We start from the raw sequence: 22807 nt of genomic DNA, 5'->3' as shown, positions 1-22807 counted from the left end.
GGGAAAGCCTTGGGATTCCCCCGGAAGAGCTGGAGGAAGTGGCTAGGGAGAGGGAAGTCTGGGCGTCTCTGCTTAGACTGTTGCCCCCGCGACCCGGCCCCGGATAAGCGGAAGATGATGGATGGATGGACAAATTATTGAGGATCACTGTTCTCTATATAGATCAGTGTTTATGATGCATTTAAAATAATATGATGTTGAAATCCTTGTGGGAATTTCCTTGTGGGAATTTCAGTAGCCTATTACAAACGTATCATGTAATGGACAACAGCCTTTTAAGAAGTAAAAGTGAACAACATATTAATAAGAATGCATATTGCAATGCTTAAAGGGATAGTTCACCCAAAAATTAAAATTATGTCATCATTTACTCACCCTCAAGTTGTTCCAAACCTGTGTGAATTTCTTTGTTCTGCTGAACACATAAGAAGATATTTAGAAGAATGTTTGTGACACGGCAGATAGAGCAACCATTGACTACCATAGTATTTTTTCCCCTACTATGGTAGGCAATGGTTGCTCTATCTGCTTGGTTACAAACATTCTTCACTCCATCTTCTTTTGTGTTGCGCAGAACAAAGAAATTCACACAGGTTTGGAACAACTTGAGGGTGAGTAAATGATGACAGAATTTTCATTTTTGGGTGAACTATCCCTTTAATAATAGTTGACAAATGTTTACAATACTTTGGTACATTTTAAATGTTGAATGTTTTTAAAAATATCTTACTTTTGAAAATATTAAAATGAGAAAAAAAGCATCAATATTTAATGTATATTGCATTATATATTTATTATATATTGCATAAATATATTGCATATATAGGCTAAATACACTAAAACTTCATAAAAGTATGCTTGTGTTTAGCATATTTCTTAAAAGTGTAATTAAGCATATATTTATTACCAAAGTATTTCTAGTATCGTTTTTAGAAATATATTAAAAGAACGCTTAGCCTATGTTTAGCATATTTCTTAAAAGTGTAATTAAGCATATTTATTACCAAAGTACTTCTAGTATACTTTTTAGAAATATATTAAAATGCAATTCAGTATATTTTGAATGACCTTCAAATAAGCATGTTGGGAATATAAATGTATTTTAAGCATAGGCCTACTACTTGAATTTCAAGTAGGCCTATATTTTAAATAGGCTAATTTAATAGTACGACTTTTTCACCTGGGCAATCTTACTGAAAATGGCTAATTAAGCAGTTTATATTCTAATATCTATTTTTAAGTTGTGTTCTGTGTAAATTAAATAATATTTGGATGTAAATGGTCCTGTTCCTGACATAAATGCAAGAGCCGCTACAACAGAGCGTCCAGCGTATCACCTTTAGGTCTGGAGTCATCAAGCACGGCATCAGCATCAGCATCGGCATCATCTGACTTTATTTTGGTTGGGTCCAGATTTCTCTGCAGTAGTTGTACGTTGTTTTTGTTGTTGTTTTTTTAAAACCTCCATTCAAGCCACACTACAGGCAAAAATGTCATGCGACAACTTATACGAAAATGAGATAGGGGGAGGCATTAGGAAGTTTGATTTGATTTATTAATTTATTTACAAAATAGCTATTTAAAATGTTTTAAAACAACTACAGTATATGCATATAAGGACGTAAGGACATTATGTTTGAGTTGAAAATATTAATTAAAAACAATAAATAAACTCAAATTTTCTTGAGAATTTTTCTCAAGAAAAGGAGGTACGGTGTTCCGTAACGCCTAATAGAGGGCGCTGGTATATTAGAAAATGATCCTGTGAAAGCTGAGCAAACCTGCCATTAAACAGTTAGTGTTAATCACAGCGTTATAATAATGTGGCCTCGAGATTTTATTTATCATAAAGCACATAGTCCCTAAACCTTAAGGTACATTATAAATGCCAGCACTTGAACATCCCCTCACCGTTCTCTCATTTTTTCACCTCATTGACGTCATTACTTTACAACTCGGGGCGGAACTCTAGAAATGAGATGTGTGAGAGCCAGAGCCATTGAGATCTGACATTAGCCAATGAACGACCACACCTTCAGTTCAAATGTGAGATGTAAGCCAATCATCTCCATGCATTTACAAGCGGAGGCGGGCCCTAGCAGCCTCCGTTGATTTCGCTCTTCATCTACACGGTCTTTTTTTAAAGTTCCGTAGACGATGAGAGAAAGGGGGCTGTGAGGATACGGAAAATAGGAACAGTTTGCATATTTTAGATGCTCACGGAACATAAAAATAATCACAAGAAGAGGTGAAGGGGTATATCTGGTCGGTTTTGTACCATATTAACCTTTTCCTGGTGTTTAAATACGGGTAGGCAATAGCTAGCGCTAGCAAGCTAACGGCGTTAGCAGCTAGCGATTAACCAAACGACAAAGGAAATATAGCCAGTAAATTCACATTTCCATAACGATATCTTTTTTACGCTTTACTTATTCGGATTGGGGCCTTAATTTTTGACCAATCACCAAGATAACAGACCTGTTTGAATAAACCCTACAAAAATCCACTAAAATGGCGGAGCCGGACAAATTAAACATTGACTCCATAATACAGCGTCTCCTGGAAGGTGAGAAGAACTTCACATATATTTTAAATATGAACCATTTTTACGAAATTAAATGTGTAAAGTCAACAAATACCTGTGCATTTGTGTTTGTATTGCACGTATGTCGTATTATAGAATGCTTGTAATCATATTTTGTGCTCTGAAAAAAGCCGGGGGTAAGTGGAGCGAATTAGCAGTTCCTAGCCAACCAGTCTACACTAATTTACTAAAACCCTGACTGCGATTTTATATTCAAAATAACGTATCTGCCATAATAAATAGCATGTATAGATGACAAGTGTATGCTTTTGTTTTCATATTCTCATAATGATAATGTTATGAGCCGAAATGAGTGGAAAATCGGCCAGTATTTCATTTGATGACTACTGGTGTTCCAGTGTTTCAAGAGATTTTTATTTCTATCTGTGTCCAGTTTACATTTGTTGTTTAGTTACCTTCAATTTCATATGTCTAAGTAAAACAGGCAGCAATAGGATTACTTTTAATTAATGAGGATGTAGTTAGTGGAAGTGCATTACCAAGTCATCTTCACAATAGAGGCCTTCACAACATGGCAAAACGTGATTACTTTAATTTTTGCCGAGGATATTCTCAATTAAAACCTTTTTACTATATGATTAGACCATTTTTGTACGTGAATGTTCAGTAGTGATATGCATTTAAACTAATTGTAAATACTTTAGGCCTGCCACAGTTTCATCCTTTTGGAAGCCCATTGTTCAAGAGTCTTTTTTTTTGTAATGTTTTTCAATTGGATGTTTATTTCTACAAAGTTGAAATATTACAGAAAATACTTAGTTGTCATGAACTTTTGTGGTTTGAATCAAGTAAGGATGTAGCCTCACACTGGGAAGTGGGAGCAGATTTTGCTTGGTGTCTTTTTTTACTTAATGCTTACTGATGCCTACTGAGGGTAAACATTGCGAATCATAGCACAGATGGGCTTAAACCTAAGCTAGCAGTTTATTAAATATCTCTGACTCACAGCATGTGTGTTGCAAAATGGGAATGCTTCAGGCCTTTTTGTAAACTATGTACCATCTTTCCAGCCATTTCCGTTGCAAAGTTGTGAGTAAGGTCGTAAGCAGGCCCACACGGCATCTGAGCCCCCAGAACTCCACAGAGACTCTTCAGTTACTGCGAAATTCATCATTCATAAAATTCATGCAAATCACCACCCCTTGCATATTAATTTATTAAATATTTTTGTCTCGTTTGATTATGCTTTCAGTGCTATTTAAAGGAACACTCCACTTTTTTTCAATAGGCTCATTTTCCAACTCCTCTAGAGTTAAACAGTTGAGTTTTACTGTTTTCGAATCCATTCTGCCGGTCTCTGGATCTGGCGATAGCACTTTCAGCATAGATTATGTAAGGAATAATTGACGACGGGCCGTTCAATTATTAGAATGATAATGCACACCCGAGGTGGTGATGCGGTCACGACGCGAAGCGGAGCGCTTATACTACGGTTACCACACCTCAAGACATCGATCCGATTATATATTTAATGGGATTCGTCCGGTTTTTGTACTTAGATCGCTATTGTGAGTAGGACTATTTCTTCCGCGTCTCATCCAACAGCTCTTTTGCTAGTTCCGAAACGTCATTTTAAAGCTGTTAACGAAGGCTTGAGCCGTTGATAGCATTCTACTGCAGTTATTAATAAAGTTATTAGAAAGAGAATGAGAGCGACAGAGAGAGAGAGAGAAAGAGCAAGAGCGCTTGTGTGAATTAGGCTACCTCTGTACGTCTCTAAACAGCGCTGTTATTACCTCGCTAGTGAAAAAATGTCATGTGTAGCCTTTAAATTGCTCCACTATATAGGCGAACTGATCAAATCGTCAGGAGAGCGCTGACACCTTTTTGTGCAAACTGTAGTGCGTGTGCGAGCACGTGTGATTTCAGTAATGAGACAGAAAAGCTTGCCTTCGATGTCCGCTTCCCTTTGTTGTTTTTCATCTGGACTGTCTAATACTGCTGCCGCCCAGTTGTTGAACGTGTTATATTCACTGTAAATATTAAGATTTACTTTAGGAAAATCGTCTGTCATGTTGTTTTTTTTAGTCCTGTAATTTCCGTTATTACAGTTAACTATGCGAAGTGATATGGAACTGTAATGCGGTCAAGAGAGCTACCTGGAACTACGTTCGCTGTGCATCTCCCAGAAAATAATTGCACACCTCAGAACGTTCATCAGCCAATCAGATTCAAGCATTCAACGGCCCCGTAGTATAATGAATCTGATTAGACCGTTAGCATCTCACTCAAAAATGACCAAAGACTTTTGATTATTTTTCCTATTTAAAACTTGACTCTTCTGTAGTTACATCGTGTACAAAGACAGACGGAAAATGAAAAGTTGTGATTTTTCTAGGCCGATATGGCTAGGAACTATACTCTCATTCCTGAGTAATAACCAAGGAACTTTGCTGCCGTACTATGGGTGCAGCGGCGCAATGATATTACGCAGCGCCTCAAAATAGGCTAACTTCCGTCAACATAACCAACTTGATAACGTCCTTACACAGGGAGCGTCCTGGGCATTATTTTCAGGCGCTGAATGTATTCCAAAACGGTAAAACTCGTCTGTTTAACTCTGTGAGTTGGAAATTGGGCCTATTTTCAAAAAAGTGGAGTTCCTTTAACACATTTTACTATGTTTGAATCCATTGCACAAAATTACATGTATTTGCAGATTCTGTGTGGGCCTGATCATTTAGACATCGTAATTACTGATGGTGCTGGATTGTTTGGTCTGCCTTTGCAGGAGTGATTGAACAGTTTCAATTTTATTTACTAAATGGCAAGAACTGTCATGTCTTTTTGTCCAGTACTTTATATATGTAAGAAAAGGGAAAGAAACACAGTCACACAATGAACATGAAACAACAATGAACAACAGATTTCCACATACATAGTACAGTAAAAAAATAAACAAGCCTGATAATAGTTGTATATAAATCTCTTATGTAATCCTGCTGTCCTTTTTTCCCTCAAAGCTTGATGCCTTCATCCAAATTCCTGATTCTCCTGAGGGTGATATTTTTGATGGCTGCTCTTCAGATTAAACAGATATTGCTATTCTATAGATATGACATATATATTTTTATTTATTGTACCTATAATGACCATATCTACTCTGATATTACACAAAATGTAGGGGATAGTTAGTGAGTGTAGACTTATTTGTTTTCCTGTTCTCTTGGCCCGAGTTGTTGCTGTCAGTGATTTTGAGGGTAAGGGAAGAACGCATTTCTCTGACATGCAGATCACACACTGTATGCAGGCAGGTTGCGCTCAACAAGGCACAAGTTTAATAGTGAACGTTGGGGCTGTAATGGTTCACAAAACTGACGGTTCAGTACCTACCTCGATTTTGAAGTCACGGTTCGGTACAGCAGAGGAGAGTAAACTAAATATACATTTTTATTTTTTTTCATTAAACAGAGGTTTACTGAACAAATGTTGTCTCCTTAAATTAATTCAATTATAATTAACATTTTCTTAAAGGTAATAAAATTCTCTTATAATGCTGTAAACTATATATAGGGGAGCCCTTAGTTGAACATTACTATAATATTAAAGGTTAACGAGAGCCCAAGCTATTAGCCTAAATTCAGTTGCTATTAATTTTTTAGATATAATAAACACTCAAATAACACCTTGTATGCAAACATGTATACTTCTCATAAGACCGTTTTTGCATTAACTTCTATATCTAATTATAAAATAGTTTTTACTCCAATTAGTTGTTGAAATATAATAATTTTTACACAGTGGCTGTCATTTTCATGAAAGGTTTATTTAAACATTCATTAAAGACATCATTAACAGGTTAAGTAGAATATAAGGAATATATAGGCTAATATAGTGCATATATTTTGCGAAAGAGTTCATTTCTCTAGTGAACTAACAGCTGTGGACACTGAATGACTTCTGAGGTAAATGTGATGCTACGTGACCTTGTTTACAAGCGGTTTTATTGATGTTTTTCCGCCATTGAAACACTGAGCGATTACACGTCATATGATACATTTCAGTAAGTTGTAATGTATCCTCAATATACCTTCAGATGTTAATTCATGTTTAATCTTTGACTTGAAAGAGATAATCGCGTTCACTCGCGCAAATACAGTGATCTGTCACGTCACATTAAAGAATGTCAAAACGGCATTTATCGTTAGAATTTCGTGATAAAATGGACAGAATACTTCATATGTTCATGTGGGAACTTGGATTTGAAGTATGTTCCGTGTGTAAAACAAGCCTACTGTTAAAGATTGCAATCGGTAAACGTGCACTTTACTGGAATTCCTATACCGAAACTGTTCGGTACGAATATGTGTACCGTTACACCCATAGTGAACGTATCAGAATCTGAGTGTCCTATAAACCAAAGTTTTCTTTTGTACTGCGGTTACTGTGCCTGTAGGTTGGAAATAATTACAAGAAGTTGCATAACTTAATCCTCGCTTTTAATGAACACTGCGGTGCCACTTTTGACAGGCAGTACCCTTTTTTTTAAATCCGGATCCCAAGACTTGTTTGGTGGAAATTTCAGAGATTCCAGCTTTTAAGTCTAGATCCTTTCGGTTCATGCTGTTCTGTACTGCAGAGTTGTTGTGCCCGAAGCCTCATGGCCAACCAACGGAAAATCAATTGTACTGATTGCAGGTGACATGCAGGAAACTTTTGCACAAACTGATGCTTCTGGTGGTTTCATGCTGGTTGCTGTTTTCCCAGCATCTGCTGACAATTTGTCATTCCGTTTGAGGTGTCGCATAAATAAGTTGTTTTCTTCTTCTCGGATTGTCCCTCACATTGGCTTCATTGGATTAAGTGTAGAGGGTATCACTTCTGAGAACCTGAAGCTTTTGAGGGAAAACACATGGATGTCCGTGTGATGACCGTTTGCATGCCAAACCAATTAAGCACTGGACTGTTGGCATGACTACTTACCCGTTGCATGAGACCGCTAGATGCAAACGTGTAGTTAAATTTGATTGCCTTTGTTCTCTGCACTACGTTCTGTGATAAACTGAACACACCTACTTGGTAACAGTTTAAGTGGTTTATTTATCAACAAAGTACACCCCCATTTTTGTGGGCAGTTGTACTCTTCTCTGCACTACTGTTTATTTATAATTTATGGAGTTTAATACACCTAACTTGAAACACCTACTGGTTATCGTTTGAGTGGTTTATTTGCTTGTTTGTCATATAGGGCCACCTCCAACCTTGTGTTGGTTCTAAGCTCTGTGCTGCTTATTGGCCCCGTGACTAACTTTAGAGCAAGTGCTGTTAAGGCATTAGCCGGCCTTAATCTGGGTTTAAAGTGACGAGCGGCAGGATCCTATTTATACCCACTTTTCACTGGCTGAGCTGACATGCTTCCGGTCACCATCCAAGCCCTCAGATCACTTGTACTGAAACCTTACCCCTTATTTACACTGCATGCGTCTGCGGCGCGTTATGGTTGCGACGCGGCTACCGGAGCTGATCGCGGCCACTCTAGTCAATGCTTGTGTTTACACCAGCCGCGGTGCGTTTCAGAAGCGGCTCGCTAAAGATAGGCGCCTCGCCTATTTTTGACGGACGCAGAAAATGAAATAAGTCAAAAATACTGTCAATTTCAAAACAAACACCCCGTGCAGACTCTTGTTTCACATAACTATCCTTGCTACTGTATATATTAGTTTATCAGTTCAATGTAATACAACAGTATACTTTAGCATTCATTAACAAATTGTTGTAACTACTATGTGTTCAGTATATTAGAATTTACTAGTTTAACACAGTGAATACTGTAGTATATTTTCATGTGGGATAGCAAAAAACAACAATAAACAGAATTAAACTGGACAAAACAAACATTTAATGTTAGAACACAAAATGGAGAGAACAAAGTAGGACTGTGTAATCACGTGGTCTCGTGAATCCTGTCGCCTCGCTCCTGAAATGCTCCTGGTGTGAGTTGGCACTGTGTAGAAGACGGAACAACTTCACCACAAGCGTAACGCGCCACAGATGCACGTGTGCAGTGTAAATAAGGGGTTAAAGGCCTCCTTTTTTAGAGACCCCACCTTACTGTTATACCACACCATTGGTGCATGTTTGGTAGGGCTGCCCGCTAATAGTCGACTAAACGTTAGTCGACGAAAGAGGCTTAAGCCCAAAGTATACTTTTCGCGTGAGCGCACAGTCCAACGTACAGCCTAACGCACAGCCTTGCAAAGTATACTACTTCTTTTGACTTGTATGTGTACACAGGTGTTCGATGCATGTGTAGTTGAGCAATGTCTTGCCACAAGTAACAACCATATAAATACTGCAAAAAACTCAAAAGTGAAGTATACTTTGGGCTTTAGTTGACCAAAATTGTATTAGTTGGTTAGTCGCAGAAAAAAGAAGAAAAACTCCACAGGAAGTGGCGTAGTCCGTGATGGACAGATCGTTGACGGCTAGTCCATGTGGTAATTATAAACATTCTCCTGTCATCCATTGCCCTCAAATATGGCTTATTTGAAACATGCTAGTAATTTGGCCGCACACTCTAAATGTTAACCTAGATAAATGTGCGCTATTATTAGGCCTATTTCCATGTGTTTGTGTGGAAAGCTTAATCTAAGCCCTGTCTGTGAAACCAGGCCCTAACTGACTAGAAAAATGTTTGGTGCGCATTTGATTTGTTTGCTCAAAAGTCCTCTATTAAAATGAAACGGGTATTTAATGTCAGTTATCAATGACAAAAAAAGTGAAGTGCTTGTTCCGTAATATGAATGTCAAATTCAGTGTATTGTCTGTCCTTTGTTGTGCAGGGGAGAAAGTGAAATGTTGCTTCCCAGGTAACTTTGATGCAAACACGCACTGTTCGTGACAGAGCATTAGCAACCATATAATATGCATTATCTATATGCACAGACAATAACCTGAGGGAAGATCAATATAGATCTTGTGCAAATAAACTGCACACAGTCAAACACACTGGTTAGTTCAGTACCAAGTTGTTACTTTAAAAACAAACAAAAAAAAAACACTTGAATAGTAGTGTACATGCTTGAACTTGAATTTGCAACGGTTGTTTTGTACACTGTAATGGATTATAAGATAACACATCGGTATTTTAAAACTGTTTAATATCAATTCAATATATTTTATCCCCTTATGTGGTGATTATGCCGTGTAATAAGTGTTATGACTACCGTATTCCTTAAAGGGATAGTTCAGAGAGCTCTCGGATTTCATCAAAAATATCTTCATTTGTGTTCCGAAGATGAACAAAGGTCTTACGGGTTTGGAACAACATGAGGGTGAGTAATTAATGACAGAATTTTCACGTTTAGGTGAACTAACCCTTTAAATGTCCGTCTAGTTTGAAGTCGCGGCTTGCTAGGGACACACTGATGTTGGAGTTGCTATTGGCTAGTATTTTTTTTTTTTTTATTTACTCACCAGACTTTTTACATGGAATGCAAGAACAATCAAACGAGAATTCTACATAAATATAAAATTAATTTCAAACACTATTAAAGTAAAGTAAACGGTCTACTAAAATAGGTTTTACAGGTAGGCCTAACAATAGTTTCAGATTAGGTAGATTAAGTACAGAAATTGAGTTAAGTTGCCTAACCAAATGTAAAATAAAACTGCGTAGTCTTCACTGTATGAATTCAATATAGATGAATCCTTAAAGTTACAAAACTTATTCAGTCAAGAAGAGCACTGAGTGATTTTGAGTGTTATTTGATTAACGTTAAAAACAGGCAGCAGGAATATGCTGCTGTCAGCATAAGACAATGCACAGATCCAGTATGATGATAGTTACACATGCATTTTCTTTCTCCACTGTTTACCATCAGTTAAGGCATAACGGACTAAGTGTACTAGGATACTCGCAAAGACTGACATTTTTACATAATTTTGTGTGAAATTGTCTGTTCAAACGCAAGATGTGAAAGAGCTTAATACAGTATTCACATGCTCTCAGCCGTGTACTTTGGCTGTGCAGTTTGCTAAACTTTCGTGACGACACAGCACTGATCCGATCGGGACAGTGATGGTTCTGTCAGCGAGCCCTGCATGTGCTCTTTCTCTCTGAGCGAAAACGACGTTTCGTAAAACTCAGCAGACAATTAAATTATATATGCGCTAAACTTATTTTTTGCCTCTTAATCAAAGCCGACTGTAATCGTACAATTTAATGTCTGTTGGTTAATTAAAGATTTGTATTAAAGGGGTGGTAAAACACATTCTTTTGAAGGCTTGATTGTGTTTGTGGGGTGCACTGTAACGTGTTCATGCTTAGTTTTAAAAAAAAAAAATCATTATTTCATATATTTGACCTTTATTCTACACTGCTCTGTCCCTCCTTGTAAAACGGTCTGATGCTTTCCGGGTTGTATGAAGCCAGTCCCTCAAAAATACGCAATGTGCTCAGTTTGGTTAGCTGGCCCAGTGTGTTGTTATTCGCTAACCGCAGTGCACGTTTGTCGGAAACGTCACGCCCCTTACCTTTACCGGTAGACTGTGCTTTGGTCAGTATTAGAAACGATGGCGTCAATAAAACCACACCAATCTGAGCCCGAATCAGACCCAGAACATTTGAGTGAAGATGATCGACCAGAACCTGTTCAGTCCTCAAGAGTAAAGACTGCGGATCTATAGTGATCGCTACTGAATGGCACTTTAACTTTTGTATTTTTAGAACGATTAGAGCCAAATATCTGTCGCAAGAACTATTAACCCAAAACACTAAACACTGGCTTTACTAGTAAGTTAGCCAAATCACACACAGAACCATGTTTAGCAAGCCTGTAGATAAACAATACATAAAAGCTCTAATCAAAGAATCATTTACACTAATGCCAAGTTCGCTGTTGAGATTTTAACGTTAGTGTTTGTAACGATAGGTGTTCGTCGGATAACGTTAAGTATGAATGAGCATTTAACAGACTGGTTTGCAGAACAGTGTTGTCATCTGTTTACTTCCTTGCTACAATGTACAACCTATTACAGGAAAACACATCGATGAAAAATAAATCAGACTTACAGGTTGTGGCCCGGAAACAGCTTCTGTTTGTAAATCCAGCTTTCAGGACAAGCCGTTGTGCATATCCTGTATTGAACTCGCGAACATTGTGGAAGTTTTCCTCCGTGAAATGTGCTGCGGGAGGGAGCCCCACGCGCATCGTGCATTCACACACTGGCAGTGTTTGTCTTATGCAGCTGACGTTTTGCAAATCCGGCATTGAACTCGCGAAGATGGAAGTTTTCCTCCGTGAGATGTGCTGCGGGAGCCCCGCACGCGCCTGTTCCCTTCTGTCTCATACACACGTGCATATAACATGCTGTATGTTAAACGCTCTGCAACGCACTCCTGTCCCTATGAAGTCTGAACAAAACAAGTACTCCAGACCTGCAATCCGGATGAATATAACAGCGTTTCCTCGGCATCGCGGCAACAACACTCCAGCCTAACTATACCACAACAGCGCCGCGATACAAAATGTCGCCGCCCCCCCCCCCCCAATTTAATATTCTCGGAGGAGGGGTTTATGTAAATATTGAGCCTGGTGATGTCACCAACCCTGGAGGAATGTCTGTAGTCGCCTACTGGCCGTTTGCTGTAGTTCTTAGAAATGGATTTCTTTAAAAGCAAATATCTCCCTTTGCTTTAAACTTTGAACGTTGTAACTTTGCAGATGTTGTTTATGCTCAAGCAGCAACATTACACGCTAGCTAAAGTTAGAATAGTGAAATCGTGGTTTACCACCCCTTTAATTTATTCACCTCTAGTGAAATTTGGTCGCATATGCAGGTGATTTAATTGTATTTCAGAGTTGGCATGCAGATTTTTCACTTTGCACTGTACAGGATTGCGCTGTAGATGTCTTTTTTAAACAGCTGCACGAATATGCATTCAGTGTGGGTGAACATTCAGTCAGCCAGCTGTTTCTCTGTGGACTGTCACGTTGAATGAGACCTCTTCTATACTGTTGCTATAAATTGATAGAGATGGGAGGATGCAAAGAACTATTTTGTCATGCACCGTGAAATTGTTTTGGCGGTAACGTTCAGTTTCTATGAAGTGGGCTTTGTGATGTCATAAATTTTTTTTTTTTTGTACTGACTATGTGTCCTTGGTTAATTTGTGTAAAGCCACATGCTTTAAACATTTTTTTAGAGGTATAGGCTGGTTGGATCGATTTGTGACTGCACAAATAAGCCATCTTCCAAATCCTTGCATAACTGCCCGATTATGTGAGTCACCGGGATACGCTCGGTATACACTACAATATTTCTTGCCTGAAGCAAGCCATGTGCAATGTATATTTAAAACCCAGCAACTGCAGGGCTGCCTCTGGGTCTTTTATCTTCCTGTTCTGAACATCCCATGCGCAGATACATCAACTCAGATGTATGGCCATTGTGACCTCGGAGGTGTCGTCTTCAGCTCTGTCAAAAGAGGCAACATTTCTCCTTTCCAGATGCATCATATGTGCTTTCTTTCATCTGCTGCTGCCAGCTAAACTCTCTGAATAGCGTGTCATGCAGCCAGTCTAAAAGGGCATGTTTGAATAATAACACAGGTCTGCGTTGTGTGAGATGACAGTCTGTTTAGACCCTGCAAGCCTTCTCTTTCACAGCACGCCAGCAAATCTCTTTGGGGCTTTTTTTTGAGGTGAGGGTGGAGGAGCTACAAGGATGAGTGCAGGATCTTTTGACCCATGTTTGGTTGTTTGTTGTGAATATTTAAATCTATCTGAAGTTAAACTGCACATGATTTTCAACACCGGGCAGCTGTGTCTCAAAAGTAATATCTTTACCATGTATTGTGGTTGTTAAAAGCCATATGTACAGCTGTGCATTTGACACACACTAAGGAATGCTTTAACAAACCTGCTAAATTCTGCAAATGCCTTTGCTGGATCTTGTGCGGTTGGGATGCCTGCTTCAGTAGAGACACATGATATGGCATTTGAGTGTACTGACGTCTGTACATCCCATCATTTCAGAGAGCCACTTGAGTCAAGTTTTTCATCCTCTAGTTTTTAAAGCACTTATTTTCTGATAACTGGGTCTAATCCGGCACATTTGCTTTTTTTGTTTGTTTTTGCTTATTTTCCTACTATTCTCATTTTGTCTTGTGTTTTTTCCAGTTAAAGGCTCCAGGCCAGGCAAGAACGTACAGCTGACAGAGAGTGAGATCCGTGGCCTGTGTCTCAAATCTCGAGAAATTTTCCTCAGCCAGCCAATCCTGCTGGAGCTGGAAGCGCCGCTCAAAATCTGTGGTATGTTTGTCCTTCAGCTTTCCCACAATCATGGAAAACCTTAAAAATAGGAATTCAGATCTTAATTAGTGGAAATTATTATACTGAACATCCATTTTTCTGTTGCCTGTGCAGGTGATGTTCATGGGCAGTACTATGACCTTCTTCGTCTCTTTGAGTATGGGGGCTTTCCTCCTGAGAGCAACTACTTGTTCCTGGGGGACTATGTGGATAGGGGGAAACAATCTCTAGAGACCATCTGCCTCTTGTTGGCCTACAAAGTCAAATATCCTGAGAACTTCTTCCTTCTGCGTGGCAACCACGAGTGCGCCTCTATCAACCGTATATATGGCTTCTATGATGAGTGTAGGTATCAGTATAAATTCTGAATTTGATGTCTGACAACTATATTAACACTTATGACACCTTTCTATATAGACATTTCATGGTTTTGAATGCTCATAGGCTATTTGTTCTGTCCTCTAAGGTAAGCGACGGTATAACATTAAGTTGTGGAAGACCTTCACAGACTGTTTCAATTGTTTACCTGTGGCTGCCATCGTAGACGAGAAGATCTTCTGTTGCCATGGAGGTGAGTGCAGGCAGAGGTCTTCTGTCCCCATGACAATTTGAATGTTCTGTCATAACTTCTGTATTGACAGCCATAAAGTTTGGTTTATTTGATTGGCAGGAAAACTCAGGGACGCACCAGGGGACTAACTAGAGTCCTCATAAAAAGACAAGAGTTTAGTGTACACTTCATTTGAACTGCCGTGTTTGCAAATGACGTAGGAGTAATCTGCCCTGAAATGAACCGTAATTGATTACTTTTTTTTTTTTTCTCCAGTGACAGTCATCATATACTTAAAATAATTGCTGCGCTTAGTGATGAAATGCAAGAAAAATATAAACTGTTGTAAATAAAGATCCAGATGGAGTGCTCACATTGCAAGATGTTTTTTTTTTTCTTCTGAATCCTGAATTGATCCTGAATCGTGGTCCAGACTCGCTTGAGTTGCAAACCTTTACTTTATGTCTTGTATTGATTGAATGCAATAAATATTAATTTTTTTTTAAATTCTCAGTTTGTATAGTTATATTTTATTTGTTATAAAACATTTTAAAACTTAATGGCCTGGTTTCACATATATAATGTGATATATTTTATATATAGGTTTTTTTTTTTTAGGAAACATAAAGACATGTTAAGACCTTACCTTATTTAAATTTGGCTCACCAATCTGTATTGAAGGATTGTCATTATTACATAATTTCTTCATCTTGTTTGTAAAGACCTTCTGTTTAGAAATGTGTTGTAATTTCTTGTGCTGTTTTGCAGCCCACAATGTCTGGATTCAAAAAAAAAGAAAAGGTTGCTCCCTAAAAATGCACTATGAAACATAATGAATTGTTTTCTGCTCCAGGCCTCTCTCCAGACCTGCAGTCAATGGAGCAGGTGCGGCGCGTCATGCGGCCCACGGATGTGCCTGACCAGGGGCTGCTTTGTGACCTGCTTTGGGCCGACCCAGACAAAGACGTGCTGGGTTGGGGAGAGAATGACCGTGGTGTGTCCTTCACCTTCGGTGCAGATGTGGTGGCCAAATTCCTTCACAAACATGACATGGACCTAATATGCAGGGCACATCAGGTTAGTACAATATATGCTCGGCTGTGGTAGAATTTTTTTATAACAAAGCATTGCAACATTTAATAGACTCTACAAAATGTGACATTATCATCTTGTACAGGTGGTGGAAGACGGTTATGAGTTTTTTGCAAAGAGACAGTTAGTCACCCTGTTCTCCGCTCCCAACTACTGTGGCGAGTTTGATAACGCCGGGGCCATGATGAGTGTGGATGAGACGCTCATGTGTTCCTTCCAGGTAAAAGATGAGCTGTCATTTTCCTCCCTCTCTTTTACCTATACCTGATTACAAGGCCTCCCAGTTCCTCTGCAAATACATAAAGTGTACTTTGATGGTCTGGCCAACTTCCTCCTGTAGATTTCCATTAGAGCATCTCCTGAACATTTGTTCTCTGCATTTAGAGTGATTTCTATTGTTCTGTTCCAAAAAAAAAGGCATCTCTAAGCAGTACATTAGGTTATGGCATCATGGGCACGCTCTCAGCACAAAGTCAAAAAACTAGGCCACTTCGTTATGCTACCATTTAAGATCGCTCATTCTAAATGTGCAGTCACATTAGCAAAAGGGTGGGGAAACGAGGCCTTTTTGTCTACTGTCAATTTTAGTTATTTTGAGACGTTCATCACGGCAAAAATGGGCATTAAATAAGTTAAATGTTTTTTTCATATTTCAATAAATACAAATAAAAAATACTTTTTGCTATGAAATGGCTAAAGAAGCTGGCATACCATTAAACAAAATTCAGGGACCGGAATTGGCCAGATTACCTTATGACCGGTGACTGGCCGGTCAGTCTCGTGTATTTCCAATTTCGAGCCGGTTTTTGATGTCAGCGACACGGGCAATAACAGCAGCTGCGCATTCTGTCTTCTCTCCGACAGCGACGTGGCGCATTCATGTCCTCTCACTCGTCTCATTCGCACTGGTTAAATAGTGCTTGTATTGCGCATAATTTTAGTCATTCCCGCAGGTTTCGCGGTCACACCAAAAGCACACGCACCACTTTTTTATATATATATATATATATATATATATATATATATATATATATATATATATATATTTATTTATTTATTTATTTATTTATTAGGGGTGTAACGGTACACAAAACTGACGGTTCGGTACATACCTCGGTTTTGAAGTCACGGTTCGGTACGAGTTCGGTACAGCAGATTTACAAAATTGCTTTTTATTTATTTTTTATATTTAACAGTGGTTTACTGGAGAAAAAAGTGTCCTTGAATGAATTAAATTATATCTAAAAGTTTATTTAAGATATTTCTGTAAATTATATAGGGAGCCCTTACTTGTACATTAATATTAAAGGTTCACAACAGAGCCCAAACTATTAGCCTAAATTCAGTTGCTATTTATTTTTAGGTATAATAATCAACACTCAAATAACACATTGTGTGCAAATATGTAAACTTCACATAAGGCAGTTTTTGCATTAACTTCTAAATCTAATTATAAAATAGTTTTTTTTCTCCAAATCGTTGTTGAAATATAATAATTTATATACAGTGTCTGTCATTTTCATGACAGGTTTATTTAACATGCATGAAATAATCAAGACATCACTAACAGGTTAAGTAGAATATAATGAATATAACGGCTAATATAGAGCATATATTTAGCGAAAGAGTTGATTTCTCTAGTGAATAAAATTCTGTGGACACTGAATGACTGCCTGAGGTAAATGTGATGCTAACGTTACATGACATTGTTTAGTTCACAAGCAGTTATATTGACATCTTTCCGCAGTTGAAACACTGATTTAGCGATTACACCACATATATACATGACAGTAAATTGTAATGTATCCTCAGCATACCTTCAGATCGTCATTCATGTTTATTCTTGAATCTTTAGTAACAGATGATCGATCGCCTTCACAGATGATCACGTTCACGCGCGTGCGCGTCGCGCGGCCGCTTGAACTGTGATCAGTGACCAGTCACGCCACATAGAGCGTCAAAACGCCATTTATCGTTTGAATTTCGTGATAAAATGGACTGAATACTTAATATGTTCGTGTGGGAACTCGGATTGAAGTGTGTTCCGCGCTTACAACAAGCCGACAGTGAACTGTTAAAGATTACATTCATAACCGTTCGACGCGTGCACTGTTCACAAATGATAGCGGTCACGCGCCGCGCGGCCACTTGAACTGTGTTTAGTGATCACTGATCAGTCACGCACATTTAAAGAGCATCAAAACGTCATTTATAGTTTGAATTTCATGATAATATGGACTGAATACTTAATATGTTCGTGTGGGAACTCGGATTGAAGTGTGTTCCGCGCTTACAACAAGCCGACTGTTAACTGTTAAACATTACATTCATAACCGTTCGGTACACGCGTGCACCGTACCGGAAGCCCTGTACCGAAACGGTTCAATACGAATACGTGTACCGTTACACCCCTAAAATATATATATATATATATATATATATATATATATATATATATATGGGCCGCTTAAGTCTTAAACAACTTGTGAGTCGCACAAGTACCAAAATAAGTGTCTTACTGCGCTTAAACGGTCAAATACATACAATTATGTCTCAATCCTCGTCTTGGCAAGTATTGTGTTAAATGCAGTCAATTTTGGAACGTAAATATAGTTGAGAAAGAACTCATGTTGTGTAACAGTATTTTGGGTCTGTGCATAAACTCTTAAAGGGACAGCAGTCTAATAAACCAGTTGCTGGCATGTTCATCAAAAGACAAAGAAAATCACACTCTGCTCTTGACTGAATAAAGTTTATACATTTAATTGTAAGCATTGGATAGTCTTCATTGTAAAAACAATAAATACAGCTCAGTGTTATTTTACATTTGATTACTTTAACTTGATTATTAAATAACCTACTGTTAGACCCAACTGAAAAACTTGAAGCTGCAGTCCGTAACTTTTTGCGCTCTAGCGGATAATAAACAGAACTGCAAGTGTCTTGAGGAAGAACATTGCAACCGGCGCTACGTCTCTCTGGGGCAGTCGTGGCCTAATGGTTCGAGAGTCGGACTTGTAACTGGAAGGTTGCAGGTTCGAGTCTCAGGTCCGGCAGGAATTGTCGGTGGGGAGAGTGAATAACCTGCGCCCTCCTCCACTCTCAATACCACGACTGAGGTGAGGCCCTTGAGCAAGGCACCGAACCCCCAACTGCTCCCCGGGCGCCGCAGCAATATGGCTGCCCACTGCTCCGGGTGTGTGTTCACTACTGTGTGTGCACTTGGATGGGTTAAATGCAGAGCACAAATTCCAAGTATGGGTCACCATACTTGGCCACACGATACTTAACTTCACTTCACTTTATGTCTATGGTGAGTCACACAGGGACTGCTCCTCCGCAGTGGTTCCTACTAGTCTGGTCTGAAATAGTCCCAATATAAACACTTATTATAAGTGTACCATAATGATCCTGGGTAAGATAAAAACACTGTGTGGAAAACGGATTCATGTTGTACGTTCTCATTATATAATTTTTGTAAATCTTGAACACAAAAAGAGTTACGGACAGCAGCTTTAAATCCATGTTTATTTTGTATCTCTCTCTCTTTATTCTATTGCATTTATTTGTGCTGTTGTTTGCAATGTTTATTTCTTCTTTTAATTAATGACTTATCACTTGTTTTTTTACTTTGTGTTGAAGAAAAGTAGATTTTTTTTTTTTGTATATGCTGTCAATAAATTCTTAAATCCGAATCGGCCAAGAAAATTACAATCGATGCATCTCTAGTTAAAATAAATTGTTAGTCAAGTCTCTCACACAGAGGTGCTACCAATGTAGAGCGTTTTGAATTGACCAGTTGTGAGGTTCCATGGCGGTTAGGATGGTCCTATTGTAGGTAGCTCACTAGGTTTTGGAACAGAGCTTATATGCACCGACGCGCTCTCTCTGTGGGAGGACATGTCTATATTTGGAAGTCTGTTAGCCGTCGTGCACTGTAGCTTACTCTCCTCTGTCTTTTTCTCAGATCCTTAAGCCAGCCGATAAGAAGCTGTACTACGGTGGAGGAGGTGGAATGGGCTCAGGACGTCCAGTCACCCCGCCGCGAAATTCAGCCAAGGGTGGAAAGGCTAAGAAATAACACCCGCTGGATGATCCCTTCACCCCCCAACGTCGTCGTCTCCTGAAAATTTCCCTGTTCTCACCCTACTCTTTCTCTACCTCCCTTCTTTCTTTCAGTCTCAAAATGGCTATAAAGCAAAACAGTACCCAGGGTTGAAGTCCTTTTCTCTCTTTCTTTTTTTAAATCTTTTTTTCCTTTTCTTCATGTATCTACAAATGTGTTTTTATATATGAGACTGCGTGTGTGAGCATTGGTTACGTTTGTTAGGCTCTTTGTGTTTGTCTTTCCACCCATCCTTCCCCTCCACCGCTCATTGCCCCCATTTCTCCACCTGTCTCTGTCAGGGAGCCTCCGACAAAGTCTCTGTTTAAACACCCAGCCAGGCTCTGGGAAAGATTGAGACGGACAGAGGGGGTCAAAGGGGGTGGGTCGAGAGGTGCGGGTGTAGTCCCCCCTCAGTGTTTATGTCCTGACACCCTCCTGCATTGTTTTAAACACAGAACTTGCACATCCTGCATTAGTTAGAGAGCCAGTCTGAGTGAAATGTGATAAATGTATACACACACGCAGGGAGAATGGATGTGCCGAGAAAGCGTGAGGTAGAGAGAGACTGTCACAGGTGCATAATTTCCATTTAGAGATCCAGTGATTTAAAACAATCAATCATGTTGGAACTTTTTACTTTTTTTGTAGATGGATCACAACAAAAGCTTTGAAATTCTTTGCTTACTATGTGTGTTTTTTTTAGTGTCTTTTTTGAAAGACAATTATCAATAAAGAGAACTTTATTTAAACATCCTGTACTATCTTACTGTGTCCCGTTCTCCCAAGTTGCGACTCTCTTCCTCAGGTGTAAGTTTACTGTTGCAAATCTGTCCTGTTCTCTATTTTCTTTAGTTTTTTTTTTTATGACTTGTTTATTTAACTAAAGTGGATTGAATGTAGTCTTTTAGGGTTGACCAAAGTTGACATTTTCTGAGAAGGAGCGAGATTGTGCACCTAATCATTTTCTGTTTGTCTACAACTTGCTTGCTGCTGCTTTCTGTCTGCTTCCTCACAACAGTAAACTTCGTCTCTTACCCTTTGCCTTCCAATTATGCTTTTCTCCATTGACATTTTTAATTACTCAAACATAATTTACTCTTATCTGTCCTATTGATCTGTCTGTCCTTCTTTGTTTCACTTTTTGTTAGTTAGCATTATCTGGGTTTTAAAGCACTGGGCGTCGCACCCAGCTCCTGAAACTTGCTTTGCCAGCTCAACTTGTCCCTTACCCCTGGACTGGAGATCTGTTGACCTTTTTTTTTTTTTTATTACTATTCCTCTCCCTCCATTTCAAACTGTGTGTTCTGAGTTGCCAGACAGGATTTAAAGTTTGATCCATTTAAATCTCAGAGGAGTTGCTACTGTAATTAGGATTTAAGCATTTAGTTTTCCTTAAACTTGTATCACTGGTTCCAGCAGATGGCGTATTTCACAAATCACTAGTTCAATGTGTTCATAGGGGATAAGCATATTGCAAAGCAATACACTAGTGTCCTCTGCTGGCTCAAAGACACTGACATTAGACCCCCCCCCCCCCCCCCCCTGTAGTGGCCTGCTTTATATGTTGAGAGAAGTTTTGTAATTTAGAACAAAGTAGCAACATCTACAATTGTTTAAATCAAGCAGGTCATCTTTGGTTAAGTGTGTAGTTTTAAATATCTTTTAAAATATATATAAAAAAAAGAATACAACATAAACCAGGGCTGTCCAAACTTGGTCCTGGAGGGCCACTGTCCTGCAGTTTAGATATAACTTGCCTCAACACTTACCTAGATGTTTCTACTATGCTTAGTTTATTTGGGGTTAGAGCCTTTGTAGGAAAATGGCCCTCCACGAGCAGGATGGAACACCCCCGATATAAACTACATGGTGGCCTAGTTTGAAAAAAAAAAAAAGTATATATATAGAATATATATGGCTAACTATGCTTTATATTCTCAGAAAGATGCTCTTCAGGTCAAGGTCATTGCTGATGTAACATTTTTAGCCAGTATATGAGACTAGCACGGAAAAATTAGAGTAATGAGTAATAGACAGATGTAGTAACTGCACTCCTACACACTAATTGCTTTGTTGCGTCATGGAACTGGCTGTCATATACAGAACACAACAGTGGCACCGTAACATGAACAATCAATGCCATTCTTCATCTGGCATCTTATGGTCACTCTCAAATCAAATATCATAATCATAACATTGCTGTTTTCTGATAGATCTTGTATATGTTTGGGGGATTTTGAACGGAGTATGTATGCCGTCAAAAAAAAGAGCAAAAAGTTGATGTATTTCCTTTTGGTTGATGGCCTTTCTATTATCTCTGATCTCCTCAGCAAGGCTGGTAGATTGTGCACATTTTGCTTTGCAGCAACACTGAGATTAAGACTTTATTAGTAGTAGTTGTTGTTGTTTATTAATATATAATTGTACTATTATTTGTTTTACTTGACAGAGAGCAGGATATTTAGATGATGTAATGTTTTTCTTTCTCTTATAAAGCAATCAGGGATGTTTTTCCTTAATGCACTGTAGTACATTATTTCAACTGTACCATAAGTAGAATTAAGGCAGTTAGAGGTTTCAAGAAAAAAAAAAATTGGTTTCAAGATTTTGCTTTTTCAATGCAATTTGATTTCCAACTACAAATCCTGTTTCTCAGCTACTGGAAACAAAAATAAAATGGTGTATTTGTACTGGCTGTTTTGATATTCCTTCTATATTGTTAATAATTGGGCGTTTTAATGCGAAAGATTTTCCACTTCTGAGTAGGGTCTCTTTCAGTAATTAGATTAATTGGAAAGACGGCAAACCTTGTCTTTTAAAAACGTATCCAGGTTAAAGTTTTTAAAACCATACAGTATATGATTTTCTTGAATAGTTTGTTTTTTCTACAAAATAAGTTCCACCCTGAAAGTAGTCACAGCTGAGAATTGTTAGATAAAACAACAGCTAGCCTTGAAGCACGGAACTCATTTGAAAATGTTTTGGGGATTTGTAGGTTATTCATTTGTAGGCTAAAAGGACCTGAAATCCTAATTTGGGGATTTAAAAATGTTCAACCTATGATATGTGGAGCTTAAATAACAGTCACAAAAGATTTAAAACCAATAGGCCTACTTGTTGTTTTCAGACAATGTGCAACACAACGAATAGTAGTACATATTGCGTTTAAACAGTACAAAGAATATAGTGAGGGTAAT

The 22807-nt window shown here is 38.5% G+C and overlaps 1 protein-coding gene across 1 annotated transcript; it reads left to right on the top strand.

The window, feature by feature from the left end:
- The first annotated feature begins 1952 nt into the window (after positions 1 to 1952).
- On the top strand, positions 1953 to 22300 carry ppp1caa (protein phosphatase 1, catalytic subunit, alpha isozyme a). The gene is made up of 7 exons (XM_079823242.1): positions 1953 to 2566; positions 13729 to 13860; positions 13975 to 14205; positions 14327 to 14431; positions 15264 to 15487; positions 15588 to 15722; positions 19470 to 22300. The coding sequence occupies exons 1-7, from the start codon at positions 2512 to 2514 to the stop codon at positions 19581 to 19583; spliced, it is 996 nt and encodes a 331-aa protein (XP_079679368.1). The 5' UTR covers positions 1953 to 2511; the 3' UTR covers positions 19584 to 22300.
- The last annotated feature ends 507 nt before the right edge of the window (positions 22301 to 22807 follow it).

This window comes from Gobio gobio, assembly GCF_949357685.1.
Source record: "Gobio gobio genome assembly, chromosome: 1".
NCBI lineage: Eukaryota > Metazoa > Chordata > Actinopteri > Cypriniformes > Gobionidae > Gobio > Gobio gobio.
The sequence above is the reverse complement of the archived record's forward strand: the minus strand, read 5'-3'. Positions and strand labels throughout refer to the sequence as shown.